The sequence below is a fragment of the Elgaria multicarinata genome, chromosome 9, assembly GCF_023053635.1.
Source record: "Elgaria multicarinata webbii isolate HBS135686 ecotype San Diego chromosome 9, rElgMul1.1.pri, whole genome shotgun sequence".
Lineage (NCBI taxonomy): Eukaryota > Metazoa > Chordata > Lepidosauria > Squamata > Anguidae > Elgaria > Elgaria multicarinata.
The window spans coordinates 1,409,776-1,422,323 of NC_086179.1; the positions used below are offsets into that span (position 1 = coordinate 1,409,776).

The following is a 12,548-nucleotide window of genomic DNA, read 5'->3' on the forward strand; positions in this document are numbered from 1 at the left end:
CCAGGGCTGCGGAGGGCAAATGCCCCTTGCCTCAGAGCTCTGCTGGGAGACAACTCACCCCTCACCGCCGCACAGCCTCCTCCACGCTCAGCAGCCCTGGGCCGATTGGTCCCCGTCCCACCAATTGTCCCTCCTCTTCGGTGCCACCTGCCTGTTCTGAGCCCCTGCCAATGTGGGGCTCCGAGTGGGTGGAACGTATCCAAGAGGTGGGAGCACCTCTCCCCTCCCCCGGGAACCACCTGATGTGACTCCCTCGGTGAAAGGCCCATCAAGCGATGTACAGGCCAGACTCCCCCTGGGCAAGCAGAGGAGGAGGAGGAGGGACTCTCCCACCACAGGCGTCTTCTCCCCGAGGCTCTGGTGCCTGCCAGGGGCGCTGGGGAACCATGGGGCTCTGCGTGGGGGAGGGAGGGAGGGGAAGAGAGAGGAGGAGGCGGCCCTCACCAGCTCCTCACCCTTCAGTGCAGTGGTCAGAGTAGAATAGAAAGAGACTCCGGTGGGTTCCTGTTTCCTAGTCTAGTAGAAATGCCCCCCGCCCTGCCCTGCCCCCCCGCGAGTTGGCCCCAGCAGAGGTGGCCAGTGCTGCCTGGGGAGGTCAGCTGTCTACCAGCTGCTTGAGTGCCCGCTCAATGTTCATGCGGTGCCCGACCCGCGTCACCCCCAGCTCCACAAAGTCCTCCTTCGTCAGGGCCGGCAGGTGGGTGCCCTCAATTTCATTGTCCTCAAATTTGTCTCGGTGCTCCACCAGGTTAATGCTTTCCAGCCAGTCCCCGACATCGTACTTGTTCCACAGCTGAAGGGGCTTCTGCATGAAGGGCCGAGGCGGGTGGAGCGAATGCAAGGGGGGCCCCGGGGAAGGCGACGGGGACGGGGAGCGGCTCCGGGCACTAACGCTCCTCACCACAAAGCGCACCTCCTTGGGCTCGTGCGGGATGGAAAGGCTGGAAGATTTGAGGATGGTGGGCGGGGTGAGCCCGTAGGCGCGCACGGTGCTCAGCGGGTCTGTCCTATCCAGGGCAGGCTTTACCGGGCTGGGAGTGCGGCGGGTCACAGGGTAGCGGCTGCCGGGACGCACGGTGTAGGTGGTGCCAGAGCTGCGCTGGGAAATGGTGCTCAGTTCTCCTAAACTACTGAAAAGTCTGTAGAGGGAGAGAGAGACAGACAGACAGACAGAGCAAAAGCAGTGAGAGAGGTCCCCAGACATCAGAACACACACACGCACACGCACACGCACGCACGGACACACAACCCGCACAGGAGAGCAGGGTTACTGCGGTCCCGCAGAGCCACGGGGGTGCCCCCTGCCCTCCCACCGCATGGCGGCCACGTCCAGGAGGCAGTGGTCAGGACGAACGTCTCCCATCACCCTCTTCTGCCTACAGCCACAGAGAGCCCTTCCAGACAGCTGCAGGTCAGCGAAGCCGCTGACCTTTCCTAGGGAGGCTCTGTGAATGCCCTCCTGCTGACGGCGGCTGTTCCCTTTCGGAAATGAAGAGATCCCTTCGATGTCTAAAATTCAAGCCCTTCTGGAAAGGGAGTACATCTCCCAGAGGAGATGACGTGGGGTGAGAAGGAACCCCATGGGGTTGAAGTCATAGGCATGGGGGATTTCAAGGTCTCCTCAGAAGGCAGTTAAGTAACTCCGATCAGCCTTTTTGATGGTCAACTGCAAGTAGTCACTGAAGTGAAAATGGTCTCTGCTATGCCGCTCAGGGCTATTGAGCTGTTTGCCTTCTCAGTTCAGGATGGACCAGGCAAAGGAGGCTCAGCTGCTCTTACAAAAAGTACCCCCTCTGTGATGTTGGGAGTGTTTGATTTAAGATCTTGGTCCTGGCATATACGGCCCTACGGTTGCACCACCCACTTTTCCTTTCCTCCCTTTTGTCCTGGTATATTCTGGTACCTGGTATGTCCTGGTATATCCTGGGCCGGGCCACCAGATCCATGGGTCAGCCCTCCTGACCTGTTCTACCTCATGGATTGCCGTGTCCCAGTATCATGCGTTCCAGAACCTGGTCCCTCAGCTGTGGAATTCACTCTGCCTGCCACTGCAATTGACTGAGACTTTGGAGGTGTTCAAGAAAGGTTTGAAAACCTTCCTCTTTCAAGAGAGCAGGTTGGCTGGTTGGTCCTGAGGCACGGCTGCTGACGGTTTTTTGTGGGAGTCATGGCACATTTTATAAAGGTTCTATTTTAAGGTTTTGTTGTTATAATCTTTTAAATCCAGTTAAGGTCTTTTATTAGAATTATTGTATTGATTGCATTTTTGTAAACTGCTGGGCTCTTTTATCTCATGTACAGAGCTTTGTTAGAAGGTGCTATTATTATTATTATTATTATTATTAATTATTATCATTGTTATTCTGAGTGTGTATGTCAGCGCTTGTGCATGTGCTTGACTGAATACCTTGCACCATTTTCCTCCCCATTTTTATCTGCTCTGGAAAACCATTGTGGCTTTTAGGGAACCCCAAAGCATATCGAATGTGATCAGCAAAACATTCAGATGAGGAATGGATTGGCTCAGTGGTGGCGCGAGAACAAGGGAAAAGCAAGAGCCATCAGGTGACCTCTTTCTTAGAGCCTTAGAAGGCCGGGAGGCTGTTTCCCACTTGCCCGGCAACCCGTCACATCCCTTTCCCAAGGGCATGGCTCCTGCACATGCTCTCATCTCAGGAGAGAACTTTACCTCAGCACATGCATCCTCCATACTTCATTGCACACAACCATGACATCATTTTTACCTTCTGTTGGGAGGGAAGCACCAGTCCGTTCCTGGTTACAAAGGTAGCCTGGTGCCTATTTTAATCTTCCCTTTCCTCCGCTGCAAATGTGAATAACTTGCTAACTTGTCTTCTTTCTGTTGGCTTTTTCTGAACGTGACAATGTCCTATCTGGCGTTTTCGCTCTCTGGGAAGCATCTAACCATCTGCGCATGTGTTCGAGTGCCCTTGACACCACTTAGGTGTGTGCCAGGCTGCAGAGAAGGAAGCTCTGTACAGCTGTGTCCTTTTAATTATTGCAAGCCTCCTCCCCTGGGGACCAACACTGGGGAGGAGCAGAAGCCCAGCGCAGTGGTTGAGTTGATCCAGGTTCAGGTTTGATGGCCAATGAGGGCAGAACAAGGCCCAGCACTGGTCAGGCAACTCAGACCTAAAGCCACCTATACTGCATGATGTGTGACGCCCCTTCTGGTCCTGCGATCCATGGCTTTCGATCAATCAGCGATCCTTTTCCCACTCAGAAAGCCCAAGTAGAAATAGCCAAACAAGAAACAACATCAAACATATTCTAAGCCTGTTGACAGGAGGCTGGCAAGTTTTCTAAACCCGCGCAGCACATCGAAAACGTGCTGTATATATAATACGTGTTTGTTTGTTTGTTTTAAAAAAGTGACTTGCAAAAAGAAAACCTAAAACTGAAGCACAAAGTAGATGATTTAAGGCAGGTCGTTTGTCAGGAGGTTGATGAATGTGACCATGCTGACTCCTCCGCCAGGTAAATATGTGGAAAGCGGCACGTTCAGGGGAATTCTTCACAGCATCAGCATGAAGCCCCATCCAGCAGGAGCTGGCCATACAGGGGAAAGGTCTGAGCCGAGCCCTCACTGGGTCAGCAAGGAGGTGTCCCCTGAGGCACTTGATCTGCATCCATTTTTTAAAAGCCTCCAAAAAACAAAACTTCCCCATTCTACTGTTGCTGGTCAGCCGGTCAGCAGCCGACATTCCTCCAGTCAGTGGACAGGGAGCAGATGTTTCAAGCTCTGCTGTGGAGGAGGAAAAACTACGAACCAAACGAAACTCTCTTAAGAAAAATATTTTTTACAATCCCATAGACGTAGAGGCAAGGCGAGCCACGTTCCCAAAGGCTACAGCAGGGCAGCAGAAAGGAAGGCGAGGCGTCTTCAGCAGCCAGTGAGAAATCGTAGGGTGGCCAATGGGCACAGAGCCTTGATGGTCTCTTCCCAGCGGCAGGACGTGGACCCAGACAGAACTTCCTCTGACTTTGCAGGGAATTAACCTCTGCTACTGTTCAAGCGCCTTGGCAATGAGAGCAAGTTTTCTGCATGGGCAGTTTAGGTCCTAATAATAGAAAGGCCCTTGAACTGCAAGGGAAGACCCTGTTGGGTGACCTATCACTTGCCATTTCTAATCTGGATCCACAGTTGCAACAAGAGTGTAGAAAAGTCAAAGCATTGGACAGAACAGGTGGAGGAAGGAATGAGGAAGCCGCCAGAGTTACTGCAGCGTGAGAGGCAGGAGCTAGGCTTCCTTGGCCATCGAGTTTTGTAGCATAGGAAAGAGAAACCCTACAGCTTTCCTGATTTTTGACAATTTACTCCCTAGTAATCAAGAATAAGAGAAGATGAATAGCTCTACGTTTCTCTTTGCAACTACTAACAATGACTCAATCAGCCCTGCACATGCAGCCGTGCATTGCATTAAAACAACCTGACCATTGCATTGGCAAGGCGTGTCCAAGAGCGCATTACCCTTTATGGCGTGTGAGCATAGGACAGGCTAGAAATGAATGGCTCTGTTGGGAAGTGGAGCCTGACATTGAATGGCCAGATTCAATGACCGCCTGTAGACCAGAAGTGGGTCCTCAGCATGCAGCAACTTTAGCAGAGAATTTCAGAGCACGCGAACAGCCAACAGCCACGTGGCAGAGTGGTCATTCTTTTGAGGAGTCTGTCGTGCGACCAGGTCACTGTTGAGTGCCCAAGGCAGAGATTCTTTTTGCCACTCATCTCATTGCACACTGAACAGTCACCGAGGTATTTGACAGAGGAAGCAACAAGCCACCTCACCATGTAGCTGTCTTTAAATGTGCCTTGTGCTAAGAGTCAGTTTGAACTGGCAGGAGAGACATCTTTTCTGGGGAAGTGTCAGGAAAGAGACCAAGAGCCCTTTGGTTGGTCAGCAGACTCGGAAGTGACCCGAGGTGATGCCTTGCATAGCTAGTGGCTTGGCCCATTCCCTTCTGTCTTCAGGAACATTTTACAGTACTATTTTGTGTAATCTATGGGGTGGAGGTGGCAGGGGTGGTGGAGGTCTGTCATTACTCTTGATCTCTGTTTTGGCAGAAACAGAAGGGCTTCAGGGAAGCTGAAGCCTGGCACGGATGCAGCTGAAGGATTTGGATCTAAGCCTGGGGATTTCTCTTTGTGTTCCCTGCAGAATCGACAAACTCCCCACTCTTTGGTCACATCCAGGTGACCAAGCAGAAGACCACCCCCCTGCCAGGCTGGATAGTAGTGCAGGCTGTTTGAGAGAGCCTTGTGCCTGTCTTTGGGTGAGGACCTGGCTCCTCAATTGACGTGGGCAACTCCGTTTCTGTGAGCTTCAATTGGCCACCGTTAAGGTGGGCAGGACAGCGATCAAGTTCACGTGGCGATTGTAAGGACAAAGGAAACACGTGCTATAATGATCACATCTAGCCGGTTCATCCAAAACCATTTCTGTGTGTCCCTCACCGGCAGCGAAGGCCTGGCACAGCTCTGCCTCAGCATCGTGGTCTCCGTGGCAGCTTTGTATACTGCATGCGGTGGTGGAGGAGGAGCCTGCCGGGCCCGGCAGCAGGGAATGCAAAGGGTGTCCTGGTCACCAGGGGCTGCAGAGCAAAAAAGCTTCATCTTGAAAATGCTCGTATTTGCCGCTGATCAAGTGATGATGAGCTAGGAGGGGGGCCCGGTTCCTCAGAGCCTGGTGGGCACCTAGTCGTGGACAGGCTGGGGAAGCTTACAAGCCTCTTCCTGAACTGAACAGGGAATGGGATGCATCCTTGAGTGCCACTGGGTTAAGAGAGCATCAATTTCCTTCTCACTCTGACCCCAATAGAGCAATCTGGAAACAGGCAGGTGCGATCCTCAAACCATTGTTCTCTAAGCTGAGTTTCTTCCATTTGCTTTTGCTGTGTAGGATTCAATAAAAAAGCACGATCTGGCCAAAATTAAGCATATGCTTAATGTTCCCACTGAAAGATAAATCAGTAAGAACGAAAAGATCTCGCTTTGAGTATTCCAGACACCTCCCTTGCAATGGCCGTGGGGGCATTTCTGTGGATGAGCAAAGCTTCTCATCAGAATGGCGGCACCTTGCCTGCAGGTCATGTGTAGCAGAACTTTTCATTAACTTGAGTGCAGCAGCCAAAGGATGAGGTAAATGAGGAGCAGCTGAATGGCTGAGCATCACGCCCAGGTCCCAAGTGACATGTCTGAAGGCAGGTGACTCTTCCCGTGGGAGGACCGTGGGTGCGGAGACTCCGTAGACAGGGATTGGCGGGAGAGAGCTAAGCCAAGGGGAGGACAAGGCACGTGGCTAGTGGCAGACCCACTCAGGGGTGTTCATCCGCCCATAACAGGCCTTGCATGGAGGCAAAGACAGAAACTGGCTGGATGCTCTTCCGGACTCTAGCGGTGGTTCAAGATAAAACAGGAGCCTACTATGCCGTTGTCTTCAACACTCCAGGGAATTATATGTTGGAAGCTGTGTTATAACAACGTTTAGTTCGCACTCATCAACAGAGGATTAAGAGATGGAAACATCCACCCTTTAGTAGCTTTCCCCCACGTGTTTATCCCTTGTTATACCTCCCTTTCGTGCACGGGCAACAGCCTCCCTTCCTGAAGGCCTTCACTGTCAGTGCAAGCCGAGAGTGGCAAGCTAAGCTGGCTGGAGGTGCAAGGATGATGGGGCCACGTTTAGATGGATGAAAGAAATGGCACAGAAGAAGCCACAGCACTGAAATACTAGCCAAGCTCACGTTCACCCCAAGCTGAAGCACGGGCAACTGCGTAACGGACGGAGCTGCAGGGCAGCGACAAAACATGGTTCCAAGATCACGCATGGCTGGATGGAGCTGACACAGGACAACCCGAAGCTCATGTTCCCGGTGGCATGAAGAGCAAGCTTCAAAAGTGGAAGAGTTACTTGATGGAATTCCTAGAGGGAATGCCTAGGCCAGCCCCGTTGGTGGACACACCACAGGCCGGGGAGGGGGGAATTTAGCTAAGAATTGGTGTGCAGAGCTTTGAGGAGTGTTCACATCTGTGCCTGGGTGGAAACAGAAGATCAGCCATTTGGGGATTGAAGGCATTGGCTACTGAACTCCTAGATTGCTAGGCTGCACCTGATGCTCAAGGGGGCAGAATCTGCGGCCCTAGTTAGCCAGCCTGCTGCCACGTCTCCTGGCTACTCCTCTCCTGGTCTCCCAGAGCCTCACTCCCAGAAGGACACTCTGGTTCCTAGGCTGTGTGGGTCACAAGCGCCCTTGTTTGTGAAAAGTTGAGAGGGGAGGGAGATGCGGCAGAGCTGCCTCTGCATGGGCCTTGTTCTCTGCCCCCACCCCACCCCAAACTAGGGTAGTGTAAAAACAAACGGCAAAAGAGGACCCTCGGCTACAAAAGAAAGCGTTGTTGCACCAGCACTCTTCCCCGGGAGCCGCCTCTTCCAGCTGCAGCAGGGCCTCCGGATGTGGGCCTTGGAATAGCCCTATGGATAACACTCACACACACGTGCACACACACACTTAGCAGCAGCAGCAGCAGCAGCCCCAGGTTACGCACTGCGTCATGCGCTCACATGGCTGGACTTGCAGGGAGTGCTTTGGAGGGAGGGGGGCTACGTGGCCTCCCCGTGGCCCTGCCCTTGCTCAGCTGCGCAGGGACTCCGGATGAGCAAAAGCCACTTGTCAGGAGGCGCCTCAGGGTCCCAGCTGAAGGAGCGCCAGCCTTGGGGTCCTGTGCTATGAGGGGGGAGGGGGCGTCCTGTGCCCCAGGATGATGCCTTGGCCACGAGGCGCTGCTAGGCTCCGCATGGAGCAGCAGGAGCTCTTCAGCAGCACAGAAGCCTGTTCAGGCAGCCCAAGCGAGCCACAGAAGTGAGTGCCGTGCCACCCCCACCGAGCTGCCATCCATCCATCCGTCCGTCCCAAAACACACACAGGTAAGCCCGGTCCTTCCTGGATGTCTGAGAAAGGGCAGCGCTCTGATTCAGGGGAAGGGCAGCACCTGAGGATGAAACTCTTCCTAGAGATGGGATGTGGGGGTGGGGAGTCACCCACCCGTTTGCTACTTGCTCTTTCCAGGGAGCGTAGAGAGAGGCCTCCAAACGCCCTCGGCCGCACCTGCTCCCCCCATCAGGGATGCGTCTCCGAGGCCGCCGTGTGCATGCCTCGGAAGGCAGGTGCGGGGTTCTTCCTGGGCCTCCGTGGCACAGAACATCACGAGACAGGGAGACAGACATGCTAGGGGGCACAAGGGGGCAGGACAGGGACAGATCCACACCACACAGCAAGCGTCGCCCCTCCCCCTCCCCAAAGCCCCCAGCTCAGCCCATTGCACACACAGCAGCAGCAGCAGCAGCACAGTAAGGACAGACGGACGGACGGACGGAAGACATGGGGGTTGCTATGAGATGAGAACGTGCTCACTTACACAACTCGCCCACCCTCCTGAGGCCTGAGGCGGTTCTAGACAGAGCAGCGGAGACATGCAGATGGGAGAGCAGGAAGAGAGGCAATGAGAGAAATGTTAGCATCAGTTCGAGGCGCCGGTCACAACACTGAGAAGAATGAACAGACGTCATCACAAACCAGCCTGGAGCCGCTGCAGCTCCCAGAAGCCACTGCCTACTGGCCAGAGTCTGGCTCGGGAAGGGGGGGCATAGAGCGGGGGGGGGGGGCTTTCCATGGTGGCAGCAGCGATGACGGTGGCGGCAGCATGGGGGGGGCTCTGAGCGCAGGAGGAAGACCCTCCCTTGCCGCGTAGGCAAAGGCAGCGGCTGGAGGGGTGGGGGAAGAAGGCTCCTGGCATCCCGCCACCAGCGCTGTTCACCTGCTCCTGGGCGCTCGTCCACCACAGATACAGCCCTTTGTCTCCGGGGACACAAGTCGGAGGCGGAGCTGTTCTGCCCCCTGGGGTGGTGGAGGGCTGGCCAAGGAGGGCTGAGGGTTCAAGCCACTCGGGAAGGAAGGTGGTGAAGGGATCCAGGCCATTGGCACCAAAGGATTCTGGGAGGCAGCTCAGTTCTGGTCAGTTCAATATCCATTGAGTCACATTCCTGATCTGCTAGAGGAAATGGGACATTCATAACGGCATGGATTCAACAGCCAAAGCCCGAGACAAAGCAACAGTGGATTTCCAGGTGATCACAGGTGAAGGGAGGGGAGGCAGATGGGGGCCTAGGGGGAGAGCACAGTGATGGAGGGAGGGAGAGGGGAGAGAGAGAGAGAGAGAGAGAGAGAGAGAGAGAGAGAGAGAGAGAGGAAGAGGTTCTGTAGGAAATGGGACGCAAATGAAAATGGTGCATCACAACTTAGCATTGTACCTGCTGCTTTCCCCAGGAATGTGCAAACCGGTTATAAGATCTTCTCTACCTTGCAGAGGCAGAGGCAGGTGCTTAAAGGCCCTGAGAAATGTGAATGTGCCCATGAGAGAGGGTTGTCCTTGGGAAAGGGCCGTGAATAGGAAGCTGTTCCTGCTCCATTTGGAGCAGCAGCAGCAGCGGCAGTAAACTCTCCCCAGAAAGCAGGAGGGGGCTTTCGACAAGTTCAATTTGCTCCCCATTAGAATGCATTGAATGTTGGGCGCCAGAAGTTGACCCAGCATTGCAGAAGGCCTCTCTGACAAGGCCCTGCCAATACTTCCGCCTGCTACACTTCCGTCACTTGATGCTTTCCTAGAATTGCATTTGACCTCTTCGGATCTGCATCAAGTTGGTGACTCAGATGCAGGGGCAGCGTCTGCACTGCAATAAAACCGGATAAATAAATCCCTAACTTCCTTTGCCAAAGGAGCCCAAACTCTGCAGCAAGACGAGCTGAATGTTGTGCTCTGTAGAAATGACGCAAATCGGGCAGCGGCCAATTGTCCCTTGTTAGCAAAGTTTATTCTGCATTTTGTTTTACCGTTTTGTATAACTGAGGCTGCAGCTCTATGCACACTTACCTGGGAATAAGCCCATGGACCACAATGGAGCTTACTTCTAAGTCGGCATGCATAGGTTTGGGCTGCTGTTCTGCTTCTTAGGACCACGGGGCGCTGCCTTATCTGGAGTCAGAGACTTGGTCCATCTAGCCAGGGACGTTCTACACTGCCCAGTGGTCCATCTGGCTCTCCAGGGGTTCAATGGTACAATAAGAGTGATAACACTCAACCACAAAGGTGCTAAGAAATATTTATAGAAATTGAGAGCATTATCTGAGGGCTTGAATACGTGAAAATGATATGGTGATAAACCTTGGAGGGTTCCACTCTAAATGTATAGCCGTGGCTCCTTTTGTGAACCAGTTGCGTCCTACTGACGAAGAATTCTCGAAACAGGACTTGTACCGGACTATTGTTTATTAGACTATTAAATTGTTTATTAGATGCATATATTATGAGGTTTTTGATTCTTATCACGAATGTTTAATGGATGCCAACTTATTGTAGTTTCATTATGAATGTTTGATGAACACCTTGTAAATGTTATCTATATGCCTGTCTTTTGTACATTAGTGATATCTTCTGAACTATTCGTCTATAAATATTTCTTAGTACTTTTGTGGTTGAGTGTTATCACTCTTATTGTACCATTGTTATTTTCAACCAGAGCCTTCTATTTTATTTTATCTCCAGGGGTTCAGGCAGGACTTTTTCCTAGCCTCATGTAGAGAAGCAGGAATGGAACCCGCGGCCTTCTGTGTGCCAAGCAGGGGCTTTCCCACTGAGCCACAGCCCTCTCCCCGGAGCTGCAGACGCTCCCTTAAGCCACGTCGTCACAGAGGAAGGGGCGGACTACAGCCACTAGAGACACACACACACACCCCGCACTCCTCATCGCACTGGACATATTCTTCAACAACCTCCCCAGCTTCCGAGATTCACTGACACGTGCCAGTGCATTTCCAAGCACACAAGCTGTCCAAACATGAGAAGTTTGCTTCTTCATTTTTTAAAGTGAAAACTGAGATGGATCAGGAATTCTGCAGCTTTTCTGTGCTTCTGCGGACACCCAGGCCTGCTCATAAGGCTGGCACAGACAATCAGTTCTGAGCAGTGGGAATGGCTTTTCCCCTTCAAGCCTTTATAGCACCAGCCCTGAGGAGTGTGACGGTCACAGAATCATAGAATCATAGAGTTGGAAGGGGCCTACAAGGCCATCGAGTCCAACCCCCTGCTCCATGCAGGAATCCACCCTAAAGCATCCCTGACAGAGGGTTGTCCAGCTGCCTCTTGAAGGCCTCTAGTGTGGGAGAGCCCACAACCTCCCTAGGTTGTGCAAGCCCAATGGAGGAAGTCCGATCGCTGTCCTCCGGCTGGCGTATGCAGGTGTGTATGTGTGTAAATGCCTTTAGAAACGAAGAGGGAGGGGGAAACCCTAGTGAAAGGGCACTGATGTTCACTTTAGCACTGAGTCCACATTCTTAAAAGACAGGTTTAAATAATAATAAAAAAGGGGGCTCGTGACATGATGCGGGTACTACAGGGACAGCTGGCTTTCCATTTCTTTTAAAGAAGGCCACAGTTCTGAACTGCTCACAGCCCAGGGCAAGGAGGGGGAGTCTGATACCAGCCATGTTGCAAGAACCACCCAACAGCTGCTCCTTGCAACAGCTGCTCCATGAGGCACAGTTCAGCTATGAAGCTGCGGCTGCACTCCTGACGACTTCATGTCAGGTTTTAGGAGGCACCTTCTGAGACGCTACAGCAAAATGGGGAAATCTGTGGTGGAGGTGGCAGAGCAAATGGAGGCAGGAAAAGGGGGGCTGAGCGGTGTGCCTCTTGCAGTATTAGGGCAGGAGAAGCACATTTCCACATCTCTGAAAACTGACTGCCTCCCAAGACCATCTTCTTCATCGACTTGGCTTTCCCCCCATCTTGGTTGCTTCAAAGTGATGAACTTCCACTTCCTTCCTATGAAAAGCATTTTTATTTCCCTCAAGCCTACGACCTCCTACTCCGCGCTCCTGAACTCCCGCGACCAGACCATTCCTGGGGGCTGCCTTCACGGTGTCGCGTTGGCACCACTCTGCCGCCAAACCCCGCGGTATCACTGCTACAGGGTGGCAGCGCATAATCCCCACCAGAGGAGGCAGTGAGGACTTCCTGGCCAGCCATTAGGCTTACCAGACCTGTCCCACAGCTTCCGGTGACCTATGGGAGGTCGCCTTCTGCCTGGGAACGCCCCCGGCACAGTGCCGGAACAAGGACAACATTTAGGCAGCCCCCTGCTGTTCCAGGTGGGAAAGGCATTCAGCAACTCCCATCCGAGGTCTCGGTCTCTCTCTGCATCTATAAGGCTTCCTAACTTGACAATGCCTGCAAATGTGAAAACACACACTTCTACTTCCTTCCCCAAGGTCCCTAATCAAGATGGATTCTTGGAGCAAAACCTCCAATAACATCCTAGTTGAAAGTTTGCCTTTTTGCATGGACAAAGGGTTACTCTACGGCCAACTGAGGAAACGGGGGCAGTGGACTTCATTGTATGTGGCCAGGTGGCCACGGTTCATACTAATGGGTCACCAATGAGCCTCTGGGGCATAGGGCCAAGTCTATGACT

The 12,548-nt window shown here is 53.0% G+C and overlaps 1 protein-coding gene across 1 annotated transcript in view; it reads right to left on the bottom strand.

The window, feature by feature from the left end:
• Positions 1 to 552: 552 nt before the first annotated feature.
• SHANK3 (SH3 and multiple ankyrin repeat domains 3) overlaps positions 553 to 12,548 on the bottom strand; it is a 391,738-nt gene continuing 379,742 nt past the window's right edge. Inside the window, exon 24 of the mRNA XM_063134473.1 lies at positions 553 to 1,139. Within this exon, the coding sequence (XP_062990543.1) occupies positions 596 to 1,139 (544 nt within the window). The 3' untranslated portion in view covers positions 553 to 595. The remainder of the gene's footprint in view (positions 1,140 to 12,548) is intronic.